This window comes from Megascapheus bottae, chromosome X (assembly GCF_031878675.1).
Source record: "Megascapheus bottae isolate mThoBot1 chromosome X, mThoBot2.hap1, whole genome shotgun sequence".
NCBI classification, from domain to species: Eukaryota; Metazoa; Chordata; class Mammalia; order Rodentia; family Geomyidae; genus Megascapheus; species Megascapheus bottae.
The window spans coordinates 49127002-49152241 of NC_143547.1; the positions used below are offsets into that span (position 1 = coordinate 49127002).

Sequence of the window (25240 nt, forward strand, 5' to 3'; positions counted from 1 at the left end):
GTCTCTAATTGCAGAGAAATGCTCTTCCTGTGATAGGAACCTTGCCCCCTCCAGGGGTGACCTTGAATTAATGGCAATTTACTTTGCTCAAGACAAATCTCTAAGGGGGGAGGGGTTGGATCATCTTTAAAAACTAATACTGTGGCGGAGGTCTTGTTGGAAATTTGAAGACTAAAAAGTTCAGTGGCTCACAACTATAACACTTAGCTATTCAGGAGATTGAGATATGAGGATAGAGTTTTGAAGCTGAAGCCAGCAGAAAAATCCATGAGACTCATCTCCAGTTAACCACCAAAAAAGTCAGAAATGGGTCTATTGCTCCAGTGATAGAACACTAGTTTTGAGCAAAAAAGCTCAAGGACAGTGCCCAGACCGTGAGTTCAAGCCTCAGGACTGGCACCAAAGAAAAAGGAATTTTGAGGGCAATGCACCAGCGTGTGAGACGTGTTTTCATTATGGAAGGGTCTAACCAGTACACAGGAGCACCACGATGTCCTTTTCTGCAAAGACATCATGTTCTCTATGATACTAATGACATGAAAAAATGCTTGCATGGCCAGCTGTGGGAATTCATTGCCCTTTGCATGCTGAGAGGCCAGTGTCTGCAAGCAGGAATGAGGTGGGGTGGGCATGGTGAGCAATGTATCAAGTCCAAATGCCTTTCTGATATGCCTGCAGGATAGCCAGGGCAACATCCATAGGGACAAAGCAGGCAAACTGTTTATTCCAGTGTAATCAATTGCTTTTAACCTGGCATCTATGTAGTTTTTTTCATGGCCCAGGTGTCACCTTTTTCCCCACAAGACCTCTGTTCTCCTGAACTAAGCAATAATTCAATGGGGAACTTGCTCATGTTGCTGCTTATCCAAAAGTGACTGGGGCCTCACCTTCTGGGGCTCAGCTCTGCTTAAAGAAGACAGGGGGTCCAATCCCCTGGGGCTGGAGAGTCAGTCTCTGGACCGTTTCTTTGTAGCTACTACTACACTCCCTGGCCTCAGTCTCTGTGCCCTGGGGAGTAAAGAGGAGGAGTTGAGTTATCCTTGTATGTCTGTGTATGTTTATCTGTGCTGGGGGAGGGAGTGAGTGTGTATATAGAAATGTGTGTTTAGTATTTGAATATTTGTTGAAGTATGAAAGATGTAGTAAAATCTCGTGCATTAACACAGGTCACACACGAAAGCCAGTGGCAAAAATGGGATATAGTATAACCAGACTGAACCATAAGGAGCCTTCATCTCTACTCCCCTCCCCTGGCACAGACCCATCCTATCCTATTTTCTATTCTCTTATCCTAACCATTTCAAAACCAGGGCCATCTGCCCTGCTGCCAATCACAGACAGGTCAACTAGCACCACAGTCAGCCTCCCTTGAAAAGTATAGCTCTGCTGCCAATCTGACCTTTTGTTATTGACTCCAAACTCAGACCTGACAGGATCTAATGGACAAGCAGAACTCCTATCCCCCTGACACAGGCCTCCTAACAGAATGTGCTTTCCTCCATAGTCACATCCATGAAAATCTCTAGTTGCTTGCAACTAACATTGTTGGTTCTCCAGCATTAGCCCCTGAGCCATGGACCGAACCTAGTGCAAGGAGGGTCACCTCCTCCTTGGCAGCAGCACACTTGTGGAGCATTTTTCCAGAGATCTTAGTAAATAATCCTTTTCTAACTATGCATTGTCCCATCCACCAGGCCTCAGGAGGCATAAATCAAAAATCTTAAGTTTAAAGGCATAGAGTATAGTGATTCTACAGGTTATGTATTCTCAAAGGCTTGCCACAACAGAGCTGAATATCCTTTACCTCACAGAGATTGTGATTTTCCTTTGTGGTGACAATACCTAAGATCGAATGCCATGGGAATTTCATGTATACAACAGAATCTATGAGATTATACATATGTACAAATTTATGCATATTTTATATACACTTAAATATAGAATGGATATCTTCAATAGGGTCCTTATAGTATTCAAAGAATATAATAGTCATCTTAAAATATTATCTGACCATGCACCAGTGGCTCATGCCTGTAATCCTAGATACATAGGAGATTGAGATTCAAGGGTCTCAGTTCAAAGACATCCCTGGCAGAAAAATCCATGAAACTCTTATCTTCAATTAATCACAAGAAAAAACCCAGAAGTGAGGGGCCTGGAGTCTGGCCTTGTGGTACAGTGCTTGCCTAGCATGCACAAAGACCTGGGTTCCATTCCTCCATAGCACATACATAGAAAAAGCTGGATGTAGTTTGTGGCTCAAGTGGTAGAGCTCTAGCCTTGAGAAAGCACAAGGAAAGTGTTCAGGCCTTGAGTTCAAGCCCCAGGACTGGCAAAAAGAACCCAGAAGTGAAGGTGTGGTTCAAGTGGTAAGGTGGGCAGAAAATCTAAGGGAGAGTGCCAAGGTTCTAAGTTAAAGCTACAGTACTGGCAGAAAAAATGTTTCATGCAATTTTTTACATATAAAATATGTAGTTGGATTTTATATAAAGTACAGTCATCATGTATGGTGTATTCACATGTCAGATATATTCAACATAAATGCAAGTTTGTGCCCTTCTCCAGCATCTCTACACTCTCATTCTCTCCTATTCCAGTCCCTAGAAACCACAATTGTGCACTGTCCTTCTTTGAGTGGGTCTGTTGTACATTTCACAATCAATTGCGATAATGCTTTGTCTTTCTGTTTCTTTTTCATTGCATGATGTATCCTATGTCATCACCAAATCATGATGGCATTGGCAGTACCTTCTAGGGCTGAGAATCTGGGACAAGCAGGATTGTGGACTCCAAAATGGTTGTTAAAATTACAACACAGCCCCTTTCATTGAGCCTTAATGACACAAGTATAACAGGACTCCCTTCTTTTTCATGACAGTTATGTTCCAGTACACAGAGGTACAAGCATGCCTGTGTGTTGTGTGTGTGTGTGTGTGTGTGTGTGTGTGTGTGTGTGTGTGTGTGCATGAGAGAGTACATATTCTTTACCTATTCATTCATTAATAAACACTTCCATATTTTAGCTCTAGTGAATAATGTTGAGAATGAACATAGAAATACAAATTTTTTCAACTTACTCTCTCATTTTCTATGTGTACATATAGAGAAAAGGGACTGATAGATTCTGTAGTAGGTCCATTTGCAATCTTGTGTCCAGTTTTCCTTAGTGGCTGTACAAACTAGTACTTCTACTAGCACTCTGAAAGGATTATCTTTCCTCAATGATTTTGCCAATTCCTGTCCCTTATTTTTGGAAATATCCATCCCACCAGCTATGAGACAATATCTCCAGTGATTTTGGTTCCCATTATACTGGTGATTAGTGCCGTCATTTGTGTCTTTTCCTCTTCTTTTCTTTTCTTTTCTTTTGGTGCTGGGCCTAGAGATTAAACTTGGGGCCTGGGTGCTGTCTCATAGATTGTTTGCTCAAGTTGCACCCTAGTAATTAAGCCATAGCTTTTCTTTTGGCTTTTCTTGGTGGGTAATTGCATATATGAGTAACACAGACTTTCCTGCATAGGCTGGCTTTGAACCATGATACTCAGATCTCAGCTTCCTGAATATCCAGGATTACAGGCATGAGCCACCAGTGCCTTGATGTATGTCTTCTATTTTAAACAATATCATAGAGCTGGGAATATAGCTTAGTGGTATAAAGCTTGCTTAGCATCCAGGAAGCCCAGGATTCGATTTCTCAGAACAGCAGTAGGATCAGCAGTAGGATGCTAGCCATGAGCAAAAGAAACTCAAGGAGAGTGCCCAGGTCATGAATTTAAGCCCCAGGACTGGAAACAAAACAAAAAAAATTAATGTCAGTTCATTCTTTTGTCCATTAGGAAATTTAAGCTAATTATAGTCTACCTTTTTGTCTACTTGTGGGAGCATCTTATATTTTGGATATTATTCCTTAATGACATAACATGCATCAAATCATGATGGCACTGGCAGTATCTTCTATGGCTGAGAACTTGGGATAAGGAGGATTGTGGACTCCAAACTGGTTACTAAAATTACAGCACAGGCACTTTCATTGAGCCTCAGATGAAATCAAAGGATATACCCCTCCCCCACACTCCCACCAGCAGCTGAGATCTGTTATTTGTACTAGAGGAGCAGCCGGGGAAAAGCCTGCTTCTCTGTCACCATCAGGGTTAGTGGTGTATCTGTCCCTGCGGGGAAAAGCCTGCTTCTCTGTCACCATCAGGGTTAGTGGTGTATCTGTCCCTGGCCCACAGATATCCTGATCCTCATTAGAGTGTCTGTCCAGCAAGCACTATGTCATGACCTTCCTTTCCTTACACTAACTTTCCTTTGAGGTTTCTCCCATGAGAATATAAGAGGACCGGTTTTGCTATGTATTTCATTTCCTCTGTGCCTGAAAGGAAACAGGTGTGAAGGGGTCTTAATGCAGGGTCAGGGTCAGGACCTTGGAGAGTTCCTAAAAACTCAGTCCTTACTTGTGCTAAGTAATTAAAGAATTAACATGGATGCACAGTGGTGGCGGGGGTGGGGGAGAAGGGTGGAGAATGTACAGGAATTCAATGTATATCCTAAGAAATTGAGAAAATGGAAGGAAGTGGTTTGTTGGGAGGGATGCGTGAAAATATTGAGAGAGATACTGATCAAGATGTATTGTAAGGATAAATTGCTTTGTTAAATGTAAACTCCTTTGTATACTACTTAAAGATAATAAGATCAAAGTTTAAAGCCAGCCCTGGCACAAAAGAACCTCAGAATCTTTTCTCCAATTAATCTCTAGAAAACAGGAAGTAGGGCTTGGCTCAAGGGTAGGATAATAGCCTTGAGCTGAAGAGCCCTGGGACACTGCCTAGGCTCAGGGGTAGGGTGGTAGCCTTTAGCTGAACAGCTCAGGGACAGTGCCCATGCCAAGTTCAAGCCCCATGACCCACAAAAAAGGAAAGTCAGGCCCAGAGAGACAAAGGTTGCATCTTCTCTCCCCCTCCCTCTCCCTCTCTTTCTTTCTTCCTTTCTTCATCAGTTCTGGGGCTTAAACTCAGGGTTTGGGCACTGTCCTTGAGCTTTCTCAGGGCTAGCACTCTAACATTTTAACCACAGAAGCAGGTTTGACGCTTTTTGTGTATGTGGCACCAAGAAATCAAACCCAGGGCTTTGTGTATGCTAGGCCAGCACTCTACCACTAGGCTACAGTTCTGGCTCTTGTGTTTTCTCTCATATGTTGAGGCTAGAATTTGTTTATAAACACATAATTAAATACATTTGGTGGTATGCAAGAATATACAAACATAATATCTGAAATACAGTATATTAAAAGGAATAACTCCAATAGTGCAATTCCTTAGATGGGCAAAGTCAAGGTTCAACAAAATAAATCCCAGGAAATGGGTACTTGAAAGGGTTGGGGTGGGGTCCATGGGAGAGGAATGGATGAATGGAGAGGACCGGAGGGGAAGAATGCAGTAAAGAATTCCATTCATGGGGCTGAGAGTTTGGCCTAGTGTTAGAGTGCTTGCCTAGCATGTATGAAGACCTGGTACCACATACATAGAGAAAGCCAGAAGTGGTGCTGTGGCTCAAGTGGTAGAGCTCCAGTCTTAAGAAAGCCCAAGGACAGTGCTCAGGCCCTGAGTTCAAGCCCCACAACTGGAAAAAAATAAAGAATTCAATTCAATGTATATCATACAAAATTAAGAAAAGCAAAAGAAGGGATGGGTTAGGAGGTCTAGTGAGAATGTTGAAGGAGGTAACATCAATCAAGACCCATACCATTCATAAACTGTTGTTGAATGGCAAAATAATTAAAGTCAATTGTTTCATCACATGATTGTCCCCATTATTTTTCAAGAACCAGTTTCCTGGTGTTTGCTTTGTTAGACTGTGACTTTTTTTGGTCAGTTGTGGGACTTGGACTCTGGGTCTGAGTTCAGCCCTGGTAAAAATGAGACAACCTTGCTATATGAAATAAGTAAAGTAAAATAGGACTGGCATCATGGCTCTACCTGTATAGCACCTGCCTACCAAGTGTGAAGCCAAATAAAACCCACAAATACCAAAAATGAATGGAGGAGTAAATAGATAATACAATTCAGAGCAGAGGAGAAGAGCAGGATGGGAAAAATAGTGATACAAGACAACAATGCCTATCAGTGCTTGAAGGAGTTGAGGAGAATGTTATCAACAGTTTGAACAGAGTGTACTTATCTACTAGAGGGGTGTGGAAAATCTAGATTTTCCAGAGACATGGAGATGGATCTTCATGGAAAGGGAGAGGACATTAGGTCCTCCACACCCCATGGGAAGAACAAATGGATCTACTGGCCTCTGAGCAAAAGTCTTTCAGATGCCATGTGCACATGACATTTTGGGGAGAATTTGAATGTCTTTGGCACTTTTCTGCTGCTGCTGCTGGCTGACCTTCCTGCTAGAAGTCTGAATCTGCTTGGAAGTGGAGGACCAGAAGGGGACTCTAGCTTGGTGGGGTAGGCAGCTAAATATTTCATCCAAGTGAAATGAAACTTGAGGACCCATTGAGTTGGATTCCCTGCAGTGCAATGCACAAATGGCCCCACAGGGCTAGGAGTGAGAGCTCCAGAGGTTGCCACTGTACCCAATGAATCTTGATCTGTGCCCCTAATAGGCCCTCAAGAAGTATTTAGCAAAAAAAAGAAGTATTTAGCAAATGCCAGAAACAATAACAGGACCACTTCCCATGAGGGTTTTTCTCAATTTTCTCAAAGGAGGCTGGCTCAAGAGAAAACACTGTGGTCCTTGCTCATTTTTCCCATACCACAGAGAAGCCTAGCCATGGTCCAAGCTGGCACAGGGAGCTCTATGTGTGCTGAGTCCTCATGGGAGAGCCAGCCTCCACCCATCTCACTGTTCATAATCAGTCTGGGCACTTTCCACCCTTTCTCTATCACCAAAAAACACAGCATCTCAAGTCCCTAAGGAAATTGTTTTCCTCCTTAGGGGATGATACTGGATACTTAAAAAATCAGATTTCATGGGAGACAAGGTTGCACAGACCCAAATGGTGATCAAGTCCCCTATTCTGCCCATATGTTATTACTTTCAAACTATTTTAGTTGTTAAAGCAAAAAATAAGTGCTGGCATGCTTCACTGGTCACTTTTCACAATATTTGTTGCCCTTATTCACAATAATGTTCACCTCCTATTACTTAGGGTTTGTGATTTTGGTAAAGGAGGTAGGACAGGCCCATGGGGCTGAGGGGGACACAGTTGTCTGGGTTATTACCCCTACTTTGCTTATTGCTATGGGTATAGGACTGTGTTTACATATGAAAACCTGGTATCCAACATCTCATCAAGGGAGACTGATGGGAAGTGACCTAGTGTGGGGAATATGGCTGGAAATGAAGGTTAGGCATTCAGGGACAGGAGGTGGGGTGAGAAAGAGCAAAGAGTTCCCAGAAAGTACAGTTAGGGAATTGAAAGCATAAGGATATATTGACCCCAATAATCCTTACCCCACACTCAGGCAAAGCCCATGGCCTTGGTTATCATCTCAGGATGTTTATCTCATGTGATCTCTCCTTCAATGTCTTCTAATAAAATAGCAACAGAGGAAAGGGCAAGCAGTTTGCTGGCCATTGGAAAAGGTTCTCTGAGACTGGTCTGTTTCTGGCTATGGATTCCTCCACAACTTTCCCCCATTGTGGCCCTCATGCCTGATGAAGTTCTCAGACTGCTGGGAACCTAATGAATTCAGCACACCCCTCAACTTAATATGTGTCTCTGAGATACAGGAGGCAGGTGTGGAATTCAGGAGCCACAAGAACCCCCTTTCCTTGTGGCTTCCATTTTAGAATATTCTTCCACTGTAATATTTCACATCTACAGAGAAACAAATGGGCAGGACCTTGGCTGCCACTATTTGCTCAGTGTCACTTTGTAATAAGTGCTTCAGAGTTCACAAGGATTGTTTTTACCTGAATTTTATGGAGACATGTAAAGCGTTTGCAAGTTATTCTCACTCCAGTCATCCCTGGCAAAGATATAACCTAACCCTAGGTTTCTGAATATTTTCAAGGCTCCATGCAGTTTCAGAGCATCTTCCTGTCTGGTGTGGGTCCTTCTACATTGCCTTACAAATGTTCTCCCAAAGCTTCCCCATGCCCATGCAGGAATCTAACCCAGAGGGCAAAAGCAGCAGCATCTCAGTAGCTGTACAGAGAATCTAGGACCCAGTCCCTCATACCTATGGCCTTTTTCTCTGAGGTGGGCCCTGCCTCAGAAGAGGTCTGCCCCTGTGTTTGACAGGAACACCATCTCAGGCCCAAAGTGGGCCAGGTAATGAGACGTTTCAGCTCACACAGGAAGCTGGTCTCAGACTGGGTTCTGGGGACACCTTTCCACAGAGGTCTTGCTGAGAGTAAAGATGAAATAACAGGGCACACAGCTCACTGCCAGGTAGCCCATTAACCACTTGCTCCATCAAGGTGGAAAAGCTCCTGATAACGAGGTGTGTGCAGGAGCAAGTGGAGTGAGCATCCTTCTATGATGGCTCCCCTGACCATGACTTCAGGAACTCTGGCCCCTGTGGAATGGGTTGGGCCTACTAGTCAACTTCTAACAAGAGAATCCAGCAAAGAAAATTGTATTTCAGTTTTATTAAAGGTTAGGCTATTACAACGCCGACTTCCACTTCTATCTTTTAGGTGATCTTTCTCTGTCCAGCTGACAACTGAATGTTGCTAACAATACACTGACGACTCTTCAGTGAGCCTACAGCCAAGACCCTGGTGCTGGCCTAACACCTTGATTGCAGCCTCATGTCTGGCAGTTTGGGAAGCACAGGCCCTAGGTAATCAATACTTAGAGTCCTTATGTTTGAGGTTATTTGCTGTCTCAATCACCAATACGTCAGTGTCTGTCTGGATGGTGTGCAAGTGATGAAAGCCTTATTCAGACTGGGAGGTACTCTCAGGTGTCATGAGAGGGAAGGAACTTCCTTTCTCTAATCAGAATCAGGGTCAAGTCATAGATTCTCTGCTAGTCATGCGTGTGGCCTTGAAAAACTCACTAGAAACCATTGGCCTCAGTTATCACTTGCATAAAATTGGACTGATGAAAAATTTGGAGGTTTATTAAAAATTTGACATAAATTCATGCAACTCACAAGAAAATATCTGTGACATATGAGCCTGTTAGTAATTTGCTTGCAGGACTACTAATACTGTTAATCTGGGATCTTGCATTTTCTTGTAAGAAGCTCCCGAAGGGTACAGAAGATTTCTGCGCTACTATCCAAGTCCCTGCAGCTCATGCCTGTAATACTAGCTAGTCAGGAGGATGACATCTCAGGATTGTGGTTAAAACCCAGCCCCAGAAAGAAATCCAAGACTCTTATCTCCAATTAACCAGCAAAATTCTCAAAGTGGAAATGTACATGTAATAGAGCACTAGTCTTGAGGATTAAAGGAAATCAAACAAAAAATGAGCAATAGCTGGGTGCTGGTGGCTCATGCCTGAAATTCTAGCATCTCAGGAGGAGCACAATTTTAAGCCAAGCTAAGACAGTAAATTTCACAAGACTGTTATTTCCAGTAAACCACTCAAAAAAAAAAAAAAGCCAGAAGCGGACCTATGGCTAAATTGGCAGAACATAAAAGCTCAGGAACAGGGCTCAGGCCCTGAATTCAAACTTGAGGACTGGCACACACACACACACACACACACACACACACACACACACACAAATGAAGTAAAATCCTAACTGCAAGCTAAGCATCTTCGCAGCTTGGGCCACAAAAGCATTTATTCTTCTGAAAGGGAGGAGATTATAGTGGATACTTTTGTTAGGAATTCTGCTATGGGAGAGGCAGCCCTATCAGGTATGTAGCAGAGGCCCTATGGCTTATGCAAACTGTCAAATGACCTCCCTCCCTCTTTCCATACCTCCCTCCCTTCTCTCCCTCTTTCCCTCCCTCCTCTCATCTCCCTCCCAACTCCCTTCTTTCTCCTTCCTTTCCTCCCTCCCTTCACCATCTGTCTTTATCATTTCTTAGGGGCCTGCAGAAATTGTGCCTCATGATTATGCTTTCTGTCACTCATTTCACCAGTGCTGGAAACCCAGTCCTTCCTTAGAGTACCTTGCTTCTATACCAGATAAAGCCCTACTAATGTCCCGACTTTTACGCTGATATCCACCCCTCAACCCATTGTGCACAGGATCTGTACACTAACATCTAGGGAGCATCTCAGTTGGCATCACTCCAGCCTCCCCATTGTGCCCAGTGGTAATGGATTTGGAAAACTCAAATGCACACACAGAGGTAGTAGCCCAGCTTATATTCCTAACCAGCAGTGGGCATTCCCCACTCAATCACATATATTCAAATGAATCCTTTCTGTATGGAACCATCCCTCATTTCTCACAGCATGTACCAAAACATGTTGCCTCTGATTCCTTCTCACAGCTTCAGCATTCCCTGACCCCCTAAAATTTGCCTTCAGTCTCTACAGAAGAATTTTCAATAATACTTTGCCTTGAGGCCTTGCTCATATGGTTGTCCTGAGAAACCATCCTTTCCTTACATAGCTTTCTTGGGAAGGAAATCTTACTACTTCCCAGCCCCTCCACCATCAGCCCTGGGGCCATGTCTCCCTCTGCTGCACACATACGCCTTGTGGCCTCTTCTCTATCACAGCCCTTTGTACAGTAAACTATCTCCTTTAGCAGGGCTGTTGGTGTAACTGCCCCCTCACAGACTCTCATCTTCAGGGTGAGAGCTCTGCCTTGCTATTCTTCCAGTAACAAGTTCCTGATACAGGGTTCACATAGTATTTGATGACAAAAGAATGAATAGACATATCCCCACCTGTATTTTTATATCTGGGGAAAGGCTGTCAGTATCTCATTGATTGTCCCCAGCCTAGAGCCTCCACCCCCATGCACCAGGAGATGAGTATTTCCTGTGTCACCATTACCAGCCTTCCTCGAGTTGCTGAGGGCTTTAGAAAACCCTCAAAGGGAATCTGACTTGGTTAAATGAACGAAGAGCAAATATGAGAAGGACATAGTGCTGCTATTGATGGTTAAGATTAAACCTGTATCAGAAGCTGATTTTGCCACTCACACAGCCTCACACATGATCCTCAGCAGACACACTTACTGTGGATTCTGACTGACATGGCTCTCTTTGTATTCTACTTGCCATGAGGACGCCTTTTGTACCATCTCAGTACAAGTCATGTTTCATGACTAAGCATCAGCCACAATATCAGCATCTTTAAAAGACTCTCATCAAAGGGGCACATCTTCTCTTGGCAACTGTAAGCAAGATACTTTGCTTTTATAGGCCTCCATTTCCCTATCTCTTCGAGTCAGTCTTTGAGTGTGGGATCTCTAAATCCCTGTTCATATGTACATTTACTGATATCATGACTCAGGAGACTCACACCCTCACAGTGACCAAAAGCCCTGCCAGCCCACTGCCTAGTTACAAGACCCCTGTAGGCATTCCTGACATAGGGGCTGACCTCCCATGGGCTCCCCTTGGCTCCCTACGCCACTGACAACACTAGACTGGTCTCTCATCCTTCCCAAGGTGCCACCTTTTACAACTCAGAGCTGTAGAATGTGGGGACTGACATGACACCCTCCTGTCCAGGACATTAGGGGACAATAGAAGTCCTTCAGTTGTCCCACAACTAACTTCAAAAACTGCAGGTCACTGGCTAGCAGTGTGTGGCTCGTGCCTGTAATCCTAGCTACTCAGAAGGCTGAGATGTATGAATGTGATTTGAAGCTTGCCTGGGCAGAAGGTCCATGAGACTCCTATCTCCAATTAAACATCAAAAACCTAGAAAATGGAGCTATGGCTCAAGTGGGAGAGCATTAGCCTTGAGCAAAAACTCAGGGAAAGCACTCAGGCCATGAATTTAAGCCCCAGGACTAGTACAAAAAAAATCAAGGGCTTGGAGTTTGGCCTAGTGATGAGTGCTTGCCTACCATGTACGAAGACCCGGGTTTGATTCCTTGGTATCACATATATAGAAAAAAGCCGAAAATGGTGCTGTGGCTCAAGTGTAGAGCTCTAGCCTTGAGAAAGCCCAAGGACAGTGCTCAGGCCCTGAGTTCAAGGCCCAAGACTAGCAAAAAAAAAATAAACAACCAACTAACAAAAACCTCCACCCTATGCCTGAACATGATCTGGAAGACCCTGAAGGGCTTCATATTGAGACACACTCTAATTCGTGACTGAGAACTTTCACTTTGAAGAACTTTGGTTTTAGAATTCAAGGTCTTCTTGGGACACAATTTTCTATTCCTATGCTGCCCCATGGCAGCCACACTTTGGTTCTTCAAGTACATGGAAGGAAAGCCTGGATCTTCGCCTTTGCTCCATTATAAAGTCACCGCAATTACCTGGTCTCCTGCTTCCAGGACTCTTCCTTCTCACCCTTGACCTTGGTAACTTCTATTTTTTTTCCAGTCCTGGGACTTCCACTCAGGGCCTGGGTATTACCCTTGGACACTTTTTGCTCAAGGCTAGTGCTCTACCTCTTGAGCCACAGCACCACTTTTTCTGCGTATGTCTTACCAAGGAATTAAACTCAGGGCTTCATGAATGCTAGGTGAGCGCTCTACCACTAGGTCGCACTCCTGGCCTCTTCAGCAACTTCTTTCTTCAGATATCTGATCCTCTAGAAAATGTTGCTGACTCTTATCACAACTCCTAGGGCTAGCAAGTAATCTGGCTAATTATTCACATAACTGCTATTCCTCTTGTCATCCTCAGCTGGTCTTGTGCCTGTCCTGATCTCTCTCCAACCAGACCCCAGTGGAGGCTGCTGAGATTCGTAGAGACCTCATGGAACATGGAAGGATTCATTTTATCCACTCCTCCATATTTCAGCCATCAAACTGGAAACAACTAAAAGACCAACAATATCTAGAACAATGGTGTAAGGGACAACAAATAGTATCCTATGATGTTCCCAGGAATCACATTTATACGGCCTCCTTAGAGATTTACTGACCAATGGGTATTGGATTTTGAAATGCATGTATTTTTTTTAAATCTTTGCATTCCAAGTTCCATTTCTATGTATCTATTCCAGAAAAATCCAGGCCCTATGAAACAAGGATACTTGAGATGCACTTGAAAACCTGAGAAAGCTTTCAGAAGCCTAAATGAAGGGGATTATGTGTTGAAATAAAGAATTGTGGTACATTTCTATGGTCTTGTTCCAGAAGTTGTACATTGTAAAGGATGGGATAGTTATCCATGATTGACAAGAAAAGGTCATCTACACTTCCTCTTAAATACAAAACCACTACCATACATTTTATATGGCTCTGAATAGCAGAATTGCATGTGTGCATGAGGGTATGCCAATGTATGTCACTATATCAAAGAATTATCTTTTTAATTATTTAAAATATTTTATTATCTTTAAGTATTTGTACAAAGTCTCCATTCAACAGTTTATGAATACAGTGTGTTTTCATCAATATAAGAATATATATATATATACATATATATATATATATTTGCCATTCCTAGGCACTTTCTCAAGGCTAGCACTGTACCACTTGAGCCACAGGACCACTTCCAACTTTTTCTGTGTATGTGGTACCAAGTAATCAAACCTAAGGCGTTGTGCATGCTAGGCCAGCACTCTACCACTAGGCCATACTCCAGGCCCAATAATTATCTTTTTCAAAGGACTGATCTTGTTTCTTTGTCTGGGCTGGGGATTCAGGGCCTCAGGCATGTTAGGTAAGTGCTCTACCAGTGAGCTACTTCCATAGGCTGTTGAAAAATTTTTGAAGACACTTTTTTAATTGATGGTAAAGAGGTACAGAGTTCAATGGAGTGGAGAATTCAGAGGAGTCTACTTCTCACTCTGTGTTGTTACAGTAGCTTTGGGGAGAAGGTCCACAAGGATTATTTGTATATAGCAATATTTACAGCAGATGACAAACATATACCTACTTTATAGGTGTAAGTTTCTTTATACAAAAGGAATCTTTTTGTGTTTTAATGAATTCCTCTTTTTAGGAGTTTGGGAAAGGCTTGTAATCCAATTAAAATTTATCAAGATCCTACAATGTACCTAGTACATTCACATAAATAATTACCTGTGTTTTTTCCTGCTAAGTCTCAGGCTGAGAGATCCAAGTGACTCCACCTCCCTGAAACAGCCACTCCAAATGAAAATGTCAACATTATCATGAATAGCTAAGCTTTTTCTCATCACATCACCTTAGGATGTCAGGGCTGGCAAAGCAAGAACCTTGTAATGTGAATTCCACCCACAGGATAAAAGTTTTACCAGTACCTACAGCCCCTCCCAGGCCCCCTGAGAACTTTGGGCCCATCAGAGCAGTTGCACAGAGACAGTTCATGTTCTCTAAAGGGAATCAAAAGGAAAAGAAAACCCAAACATACCAGGCAGGGTTGTGGACCTCACCCTATATCAGGCTTCAGGGATTAAGGGAGCCTTGCCACCCAAACCAAACCACCACCCCCAATTCATTTTTAGCAATACCCCAAGGTTTGACTATTAATTTTCTCAGGCTGCCATAAAAAATACTGGAGACTGGGTAATTGCAACAACAGAATTTATTTTCTCGTAGTTCTGCAGGTTTGGAAGTCCAAGATCCAGGTGTTTCCCAAGAGGCTTGGTTTCTGGTGAGAACTTCATGCTTTACCTCCTTCTTTCCAGATCCTCACATGGCCTTTCCACAAAGCATGTGTGCATGCTAAGAGGAAGAGAGCAAGTTTCCTGGTACATCTTCTTATGAGGCCATTAGACTATCAAAAAACCCACCCTGTGGCAAGACTTAACTTTTAATATCCCCTACAGCTCCAGGTCTGAATACAGTCACATTTGGTGGGGTCAAAGTTTCGACACATGGGTTGCAAGGGGACACAGTTCAGTCCAGAGTAGAGGGAAAATATTTTTCTTCCTGACCTTGATAATATGGTATCCCTGCTTCCCTGATGTCCAAATCACCAACATTGCTACTGTGAGATACTCACAGACACAACTGGCCCCTCATCCTTCTTCCCACATCCCAATGTTACTAAACAGTGGGCAAGTGAATTCCTAGGCCCAGAGCCCCCATCCACTGATGTTACTGTCTTAATCACCATCAGTGAGGTCACATATCTAGACCAGGCCCTGGCCACATCCTAGGGAACATCAGAAGACAAGATGTTGGTATGGTTCCCCAGGACTTATTCCTCTTCTTTTTTTTTTTGCCAGTCATGGGCTTGAGCTCAGGGCCTGAGCACTATCCTTGGACTTTCTCAAGGTTAGAGAGCTCTACCACTTGAGCCTCAGCCACATTTTTGGCTTTTTTCTATGTATGTGGTACCGAGGAATCGAACCCGGGTCTTCTTGCGTGCTAGGCAAGCACTCTACCACTAGGCCAAACTCCTGGCCCCTTATTCCTCTTCTTAAGAAAGCTTATTCTGAAATCACAGCATAAGGGCCAATCCTTCAGCATGAATGAAAATAAATGTTTCTAGTCTTATTTTCTACCTTGTTGATGGACAAGACTGTGAGTTTTGATTAGGGATACTGGACAAAACTGGGCCCTTTGTCCAGTATCCCTAATCAAAATGGATAAAGAAGATAGAAGTTAGATTATAGACACTGGGGGAAAAACTTGGCCTTTCTCTCTGGGAATAAAGGGGTTTATCTAGGAGTTTAAAAGAAACTCCTTACTTACCAATTTAGTTTCCTTTAGGAGGATGAAAGATGTTGTGGGTAATGACATTGTAATATATTTGTTTCTGTTAATTATTATTAAGCTAGCAATTTAAACCTAGGATTTCATTAAATGCTGAAATACAACATACAAACGAGCTACTCATATATAAAAATGGAAACCATTACTTCACTTGCTCATTGGTCTTTATTCCACTTAGACCTGAGTTTCCATGGAGTACTGTAGGAGGAAACCCCACCAAATTCCTGGAGAGGAAAGGGAGATATTGAGGATCGATAAAGAGACCTATTTACTTCAGGCAGGAGCTTCTGCATATTTGGTAAAACCTGCCTGGAAATTCATAAAATGTTCTTAAAAACTTTGTGCAAATCAGATAACCGAGTAAATGAAAGCTGACATCAGATTTGCACAAGAACCCCTTAAGTGTCAAAGCTATCTGGGATGCTTTGCACCCTCCCACCTAGGGCATATGGTACCGGTGAAGGAACAGGCTCTATTTCAACATTTCTGAGGTTGATAATCATCAACTCATTTTTTGCCAGTCCTGGGACATGAACTTAGGGCCTGGGCACTGTCCTTGGACTTCCTCAAGGCTAGTGCTATAGCACTTGAGCCACAGCACTGCTTCCAGCTTTTTCTGTGTACGTGATACTGAGGAATCAAACCCAGGGCTTTGTGCATGAGAGACAAGCATTCTACTACTAGGCCAAACTCCTGGCCCCAATCATCAACTCTTTTTTTTTTGCCAGTCCTGGGGCTTGAACTCAGGGCCTGAGCACTGACCTTGGGCTTTTTCCTCAAGGCTAGAACTCTACCACTTGAGCCACAGCACCGCTTTCTATGTATGTGGTACCAAGGAATCAAACCTGGATCTTTGTGCATGCTAGGCAATCACTCTTACCACTAGGCCAACTCCTGGCCCCTCCAATCATCAATTCTTAAGCCAGGAATAGACAGGCTGTTCGAAGGGGCATCCATTCCACAGTGTCAGAGGTCTTAGAAGTAACCACTTCCATATTCCTTTGTCTTAACTTTATCTCTCCTGTTCTGGGCCCACTTAAAACTTTCATGTAACAACCTAGAACAGGGTTGGTGGTAAAGAGCTTTGCAGTTGACACTTAAGCATGGGTCAAGCAGAACTTCCTCCATTTACTACCACACTGTGATGATACAAAACATTTTCACTACCTCCCCATCGCTTACAAATTGCACATCTCCATAGTTTGGGTCTCTGTAAGAGTCAATTGCTTAATGAGTAAAAATCACTATACAGTAATACAAAAATAGTGTCTGTGTGAGATAGGGTGACAAAGTGTCTTCCCAGTTTGCCTGGGGCTGAAGGTTTATCTAGGCCATGGGGACTTCCAGAACAATCTCAGACATACAGATCATTAGTGACCACAACAGGGAGGGGATCAAACACTGTCAAATACAATGAGTGATCCCTACAAATCTGCAGATTAAGTTTTATAGTGAAACAACTCTGTATTGTTCTGTGCCCCAAGCAGAAACCTGCCTTGAACTTACAGGGTGAGTTAGAGGGAAGGGAAACAGGAAAATGAGACTAGAGAGGTGGGAGTAAGGGGCATAGGGACAAAAGAGGGGTCACATACCAGAAATGTATCCACTGCTTCAGAACAGTGAACTGGGCTGTAGGATGGGTGAGGCCAGAGGCCAGGGGCTGTGCAAGGGGGCACAGCTTCTTTATATCCAGCAGAGTGGGGAGCTTGGCAGATCTCTTCAAGGAAGTCCTGTTGGTCACTCTGGGCACGTTGGACATCCTTGAAGCATGCTCTTCTCTGCTTTCCTTCCACCTGTGAACCTTGTAAGTCTCATATCCTTCCCTCATCTGGAATACCTTCAGAAGGTCAAGACTATAGCCCAGGCACCTGCACCCGGGATGGGGGTGGTGCATATCACAGTTGCAGAAAGCAACAATTGGTGGCAGTCATGGTGGAATAGGTCATTGACTCTGTTTTGCAGAATGTAAACATCTCTCAAAGAGAGTGTCAGGAACAATATAACATGTACTGTATCATGGAGTCCCCATTAAATGACCAACATTAGCCCAGGGAGCCATCTCATCTAAGAGTGCTGTAGAGGAGCCTATTCTGAAAACTGATGGCATATGTGAACAAGCTCTTTAGGTGCAATCAAAGCCACTTCTGTTATTCTCAGCCCAGACCTGTTCTCTCCCTCCTGGTCCTACAGAAAACCCCAGAGGAATCTGAATCCCCCAGGCCTTCCCCAAGTTCTACCAATCACCCTGCTTTTTTATTTATTTATTTATTTGTTTGTTTGTTTGTTTGTTTGTTTGCCAAGAAAGGATACCAGAAATGCCACTGCTAAGACTCCAAAAGCAAGTCAGAAGCATAAATGGTGACTAAGACCTGTTGCTCTAAATTCCTGTCTTTCTAATATCTTCATGCTTGGGCTTGAATAAAGGATAGCTTTACTGCTGTGTCATGATAATGTCACCTTCTGTATCGAGTGCATTGGTGAGGGGCAGCTCTGGTGATGGTTGTGGTGGGAGACAGCTAGCATTGCCCTTAGCCCACTAAAGCTGTCTACCTTGTTCATGAGACAGTGCTGCTTGCTGGATGCAGGGCTGCTTACTTGAAGCAGAGCTGCTTCCCTGGAGCAGGGCTGATTGCTAGGGGAAAGTTCCTGGTTGCTAAGGAAGGCGTCTTAGCAACAGTGAATTTCCAAGGGCTGGCAGCTCTGGCCCTTGTGGGTCTCTGCATGCAGGAGTGGGAGGGAATAGCAGGTCTCTTCTGCAGTGCACTTGTGCTTCATATGGGAAACAGGCTGGGTGGTATTTATACAGGGGAAGGGGCAGGTGGAGGAAGGGTCTGCAGGTCCTATGAGAGGGCCTTACACACCCCTGCTCACAAACAACTTCCAAGTCCTCTACCTATCCTCATGAAGAGTCCCTCTAAGAAATAGATCTTGTATCCAACTATAGAGACTTCCCCATATGATAGGAGCCCAGTCACTCTAGAGTGATCTTGAAATAGACTGACAGAATTTCCTCAATAGGAAATTCTCCATAGGAAAGTTATAGTATGTAAGTGCCACCTTAAGGTCACATTGTGGATGAGGCCCAGTTAGGGATCACATTAAGTGTCAGAGAGGTAAGTAGAGTAATGGTGGTCCCTTCACACCCTGAGTAATGAGTGTGTGGGATACAGAGGGGTCCCATCATATCAATCTGAACTGCTCCCTTACTGGTTTGGGAACTGGATCTTACTTGCTCAGACAGGAGAACCTTGGGTGAGTTTATTGTCTCTCCCTGCCTGGAGGACAGGAGTCCTCCGCAGAAGCCATTCCCACAGCATGATGACCTCTTCCCTCCTGCCACACTCTGCTTTCTTTATGTTATTATCCCATGGAGATAGAAGGCATCATTACCTATCTATTGGGTTTTGTATCAATATCTTTTCTGCACCTCCTCAGAAAGATCATAATTTGGAGAGTATGACATTGAAAGTTGGAGACAGGGAGGATTTTTAGACATAACCAAATGGCTATATATATATATATATATATATATATATATATATATATATGTATCATAGGATACCAGTGTCTATCCCTCAGTACCTGTTAGGACTTGGTCCTATATGCAATGTTTTTCCAAGGATATCTTGAGGATTTTATGGAGGGTAACTGGATAGAAGTATGAGAAATAATACATCATTATTCCCTGGAGAACATACATACATATGTAATGGAGATTGTAGGCTGCAAATGGGAAGCAGGTCTCTTGAGCCATGAGGAAAATACTTTAATCAGCCCAAGTCATCAGAGCTCAGAGGAAGACAGAATCCTTCATAAACCCTTTTCCAATTTACCTCAAGACTATACATTCCAATACTTTTTGTGCTGGTAGCAGGGCTTATATTTAAGGCCTAAGTGCTGTTCTTAGCCTTTTCACAAAGGCTAGTGTTTAATCATTTGAGCCACAGCTCCACTTCTGGATTTTTGGTGGTTAACTGTAGATAAGAATCTCATGGACTTTCCTGCATAGGTTGGCTTTGAACTGCTGTCCTCAGATCTCAGCCTCCTAAGTAGCTAGGACTACAGGTATAAGTCACTGGTGCCTGGAACATTTCTGCGTTCTGATCCCCTGATACCATCTGCCATTCCTTCATATCAGCAGAAGGATGTGAATCATGGGGACCCTCAGTGTAATTTTGTCTGGACTCTACACATTCTAGGGAGGCCCTGAGGAAACTGGAGCCTGATCCTATGATTCTGTCTGGATGGAAAGAAGGCCTGAAATCACATTAATGAAACAGGCATATTGGACTGTACAACCCCAAGGTTGTACACCACCAGGGTGGTGCATAATATACACCTAATGCAAGGAACCCTGCATGCTGGTCCCTTCAAAGTCATGTGGCACTTGCCATGGTAATTGGGTAGTGGTGCTCTCCTCCTCTCTCTCTGTCTCTGTCTCTCTCTGTCTCTGTCTCTCTCTCTGTCTCTCTCTCTCTCTCTCTCTCTCTCTCTCTCTCTCTCTCTCTCTCTCTCTCTCTCTCTCTCTCTCTCTCTCTCTCTCTCTCTCTCTCTGCTCCTGGAGAATCCTGAGCCAAACAAATGAAACTGAAGCTCCTCTGCCTGCCTACAAGGGCTGTATCTAGGCACTTCAGTATTTACTACACTGACTGCCACATGTGACTGATTTTCTTACATGAAAGTTCCAACTAGACTCAAACTCTGACATACATTCTAACACTCAGGCCTGTTTCTTTATTTTTCTTTTTTTCTCCTTTTTTAAAAACAGTCGTGGTGCTTGAACTTGGTCTGGGCGCTGTCGCTGAGCTCTTCAGCTCCTATTGTACTATCCCATGAGCCACAGGGCCATTTCTTCTTTTTTTGTTGTTGTTTTTAGAATCCTCACTGTAACCCTGCTGCATTCATTGTACACTAGGCTCTGAGGCTCAGCTCAGTTGTTTCTGAGAATCAGCTCTAGGGGGTGGACACTTACCCCCTCTCTCATCAGGGAGTGCTGTGTAGGAGTTGTACAGGAACACAAGTGTAGGATACACCTGCCTCATGTTGTCTTCTCCCTGGTTCATCCAAGAGTCAAGACTGGCTGCTTTCCAAATGGTCAGCTCTCTCTCTGCCTCCAAGTCCACCAACTGAGGAGCCTGGTTCCTATACATGTCCTCACACTCATGTTTTTGCTCCCCAGTTTCCTGCAAACTTAACTTTCCTGTTTTAAGGAAGCACTTGAATGTCCCGATGTACCCACAATTTCCTGCCTCAGGGCCTTTGTACTTTTCACTCCTCCACTGCTTCAGATCTAATGTGACATTTCACTGTAGGGAAGCCTCAGTGCTCACAGATGCCCACATCCCGGAGCTAGATGCTTCCTCTCTAGGCTGCCTTACCAGTAGCAGCTTCATATGCTTGTCCTAGCATTAAATACATTGACTACCATATCTGCCTATCTGCCTGATTTCCTTACTTCACAGTCCCAATTAGACCCAGATGTGAGGGAAGAGTCTGAGGCTGCTGTATTTCTGCATCTCCAGTGCCAAGTGCAATGCTGCATATAGTATACAGCAATATATGTATATATATATATGTATATATATATATAGTGTCTGCAGCAAATGTATGTTGAATAAATGAGTCCATGAGCAAAGTGTCTAATTCATTTAAGTTTATTTTCCCCTACATTTCAGGGAACTAAGCAAATACAGGTGATTATCAGTATTGTTTTATATCTTAGAGAGTAAGCCTTATTTTGTTTTATTTTCTTATGTTTAGAGGGGAATCATTGTGGTGTAAACTCCTTCAAGCTTTCAAAGAATAGCTTATTTCAATATTCTTTTTTAGATATAAAATAATAGAATGTTGCTATTTTTAATGAAAAAGGCAAACCTTTCCTAAACTGGAAGAAAAAAAATTGACAAAACATTTGACCAGTGCTATTCAGAAAGCTAGATACACAACTTAAATAGTTAAGCAGATGTCTAGACAACTAGTGGCTTAACTTATATATATATATATATATATATGTTATATATAACTTATTTCAACTTTGATCTAACACTGTTCTCATTTGGGTGTTTTTGTTTTGCTGTGCTAGTGGCCAAACCCAGGGCTATACACAGACAGGGAACTTGGTATACCATTTAACTACACTCCTAATCCCTTAGGGTTTAATTTTAAGCAGTTTATGCCCATAGATCATTTCTTAATTTTAAAAAAGTTACATGAAGCCAGAACAACTTTGCAATGTACCAACTGAAAGTGAGATCACCAAGAAGCACAAAGAGATTGGGAACATGAATTCCAGTGGCCATCTGTTCTCACTCACCTCACTTTCTACCTTTGGACCCTTTATAAATCAGAGCCTCAATGCCCGTTGCTCCAGGGCCTCTTTATGTATGCACAACCATACCAATGCAGACTCAGCCTGGGCCTGCTCTGGTGGCAGGAAGTCCCTGACATTAGCCTGAGAAAAACCATCCCTGTAACTAGCCAAGTACTGACAATGCCCTGGCATTAATACTGGTGCTACAGCCATGGTATAGGTCCTGAATCTGGTACTAATACTGTCACTTGTCATATCACCACCCAGCAGCTGTGGTTTGAGGCACCGGGTATTTGCTCCTCTTCTGTCAATGCCTCATTTAGTCATGGAAAGGATCTGGGGTGGGTGTCATTCACTTTGGCCACAAACTCCAGGGCTTCCATCTGTCTTGTTTCCTTTGAGAGCCCCACAAGATTAGTGCAAGATAGGGGACTGCTGTTAGACACCTACGTGTGCACCAGATAGATGTTTGTGCTGCACACAAGCTTTAGTGATGAGCTTTGGCGACGGCTCCCCACAGGCGAAATGCTTTTTAGACGAATACACCTGCAATACCCGCCACACCTCCCAGAACACCTCCATGGGGACACTGCTGGCCTGCATGAAGATCAAGTCCAGGGTCATCATCAGAAGCCCAGTCTTTGGTGTGCCTTGGTGGCCTGTCAGGCCTCAAAGCAGGGCAGGATGCATTTTTCTGATGGGGCATAGGAGTGCTCTGCAGGACCAATTTCCTTCACATAGGACCCAAAGGCTAATTCAAGCAGATAGGTCAGAGGCTCTTTGTAATGTCAGGGAAGACGCTCCTGCACCTTTTGACGACATACTTCAGCATGTCTGCCCTTTGGCTGGGTATGGTCTTCGCGTTCTTAACCAGCAGGTACTGCACCACCACCAGCCGCTCAGCTACTTTCTAGTTCCCAGGGTCTCTGGGCATGCGCGTCAGAGAGGTCTGGGCCCGCAGGGTACTCGGCGCGGGGACCCTCTAGGGACTTGGGGGTCCACAAAAGAACTTGCAGAATCGCCTTGGGCTGGGGCTATGTGCCTCAGAAGAAGTGCTTGGGGTGGGGGAGGGGTTCGGGGAGCACTTGGCGTCCCCACTGCAGGCGCCTGCTTGGGGATTTCTTGGGCAAGGAGGAGGCCAGGGGGCCTCTGAGCCCCGCAGGCCCTGGGAGTCACCTCTACCGCGGACGTTCTCACCTGCGGCTTTGGCTGGCCCAGGAAGCAGGAACTCTGGGAAGAGATGCGCGTCCACGGGCATTCGGCGGCCGGCTGGAGCCCTGTATGCGAGGCCGCGAAGGTAGTGACGTCGCCACGGGCGCTGCTGCCGCAGCTGCTGAGAAGACGCGCAGTCCCAGGGTCTGGAGTCGGAGACCACCGCCCCCAGACCCGCAGGACCTGACGCCAGTTACCAACCGGAGGGAGCAGAGTGAAGGGGAGGGGAGGATAAGGGGCCAAGCCTGTGCCGCCCGGGGCTGTGGGAATGCGCGGGCGCTGCCTCACACTGCCTCTGCCGGCCACGGACGGTACCGCAGGCTGGCAGACCAAGGATGGGAGGGGGGGGGTTCTGCTCCTGAGGGCGGGGCTAAGGATGCCAAGCTTAGAAGGCTCCAGAGGCCTGAAGGCCAGGCCCAAAAGTCAACCCTTAATGCCCAGTTTATAATGCTTCCCTACACAGTTTTTGTATCCCACCAATCATTTCCAAAATTTTCAAACAATTTCTATTCTAACTTTTCAGGGCATTCACATCTCTTCGATCCATCTAAATTCCATTCCTGCCCTTCTAATATACAGAATTCAGCATTGTTTTTATTATTTGTGTGGAATGAATTTCCCTCACATTATTCTTCCTTTTCAAAAATTCTCCAGACATTTAAAAAAAAAAGTGTCCCCTAGACTAGGCTACAGTGCCTCACTTGTGTAATCCTATCTAGTCAGGAGACTGAGATCATGGTTCAAAGCTGCCTGGACAGGAAAGTCTTGGACACTCTTATCTACAATTAATTACTTAAAAAGCTGGAAGTGGAGCTGTGGCACAAGTGGTAGATTGATAGTCTTGAGGAACAGAAAGTTTTAGGAAAGCACCTGGGCCCTGAATTCAATCCCCAGGGCTGGCACACACACACACACACACACACACACACACACACACACACACACACACACACACACGTGTCCTCTTTATGAAAGCCATGGTTAAAATTTCAAGTTAAAACAAGAAAAACTCTTCTTTGAATTTTAACTAGAATTGCTTTAGGATGTCCAGCTTACTATGAGGAGACTTAACATCTTTAAAGTATGGAAGTTTGGGGCCGGGAGTTTGGCCTAGTGGTTAAAGTGCTTGCCTGGCATGCATGGAGACCCGGGTTTGATTCCTCGGAACCACATACATAGAAAAAAGCCACAAGTGGTGCTGAGGCTCAAGTGGTAGAGCTCTAGCCTTGAGAAAGAGTCCAAGGACAGTGCTCAGGCCCTGAGCTCAAGCCCAGGACTGGCAAAAAAAAAAAGTATGGAGGTTTGTATTTTTTTGTAAAGAATATTAATATTTTAATTTCCCTTATATAGCTCTTGCACATTTGTTTGCAGTGGACATTTATGTTGCTCCTTCAAACTGAGTATTTCTCTATTGTATCTTCTTATTATTTCTGATATATGTAAACACTGCTGTATTTGTATGTTTTTAAAACATCTGATTGGCTGAATAATAATTGAATTTTAATATGTTTTCAGTAGATTCCTTTGCATATTCTAGGTGGACAATCACATGCATATTATAATAACACTCACTTTTCCTTTTTCCTATCCCTCTGTGTTGGACCATACCGTCATGTAAACTAATATGTAAGATGAAAATTCCATTTATGTACTTGTTTATAAGAGGAAAGGCTTTTTATCAGTTTTGAATAAATAGAATATGTTGCTGCTTTCTGATGCCTTTTAGGCCAGATATTAACTTATTGGAAAAGAAATTCTGGTTTGCCTATCTTTACTGCATTAGAACTGATTTTCTAGGCCTGAAAACTAAATCTGAGGCTTTGACAATACAGAAAATCAGAGTGATTTTCAGTGTCCCAACAGAACAATGCTTCCTTCTAGTTTTAGTCTCTCAGCTAATGTTATTCACTGTAGGAGGTCAGAGGCCAGCACAGAGTAGCTGCAGCTGTCCCTCAGGTTGTGCTCATCCTCCCCTGGGGCATTCGCCTCTTGCTACCTCTGGGCAGCC

The 25240-nt window shown here is 43.9% G+C and overlaps 1 protein-coding gene across 1 annotated transcript in view; it reads right to left on the reverse strand.

Moving 5' to 3' along the window:
• The window catches only part of LOC150041050 (doublesex- and mab-3-related transcription factor C1-like), a 37720-nt gene extending 12874 nt beyond the window's left edge, over positions 1 to 24846 (reverse strand). The window contains exons 1-2 of the mRNA XM_090327119.1: positions 24841 to 24846; positions 23218 to 23492 (exon numbers count right to left, since the gene is read on the reverse strand). Of these exons, the coding sequence (XP_090183245.1) occupies positions 23218 to 23492; positions 24841 to 24846 (281 nt within the window). The remainder of the gene's footprint in view (positions 1 to 23217; positions 23493 to 24840) is intronic.
• Positions 24847 to 25240: the final 394 nt, after the last annotated feature.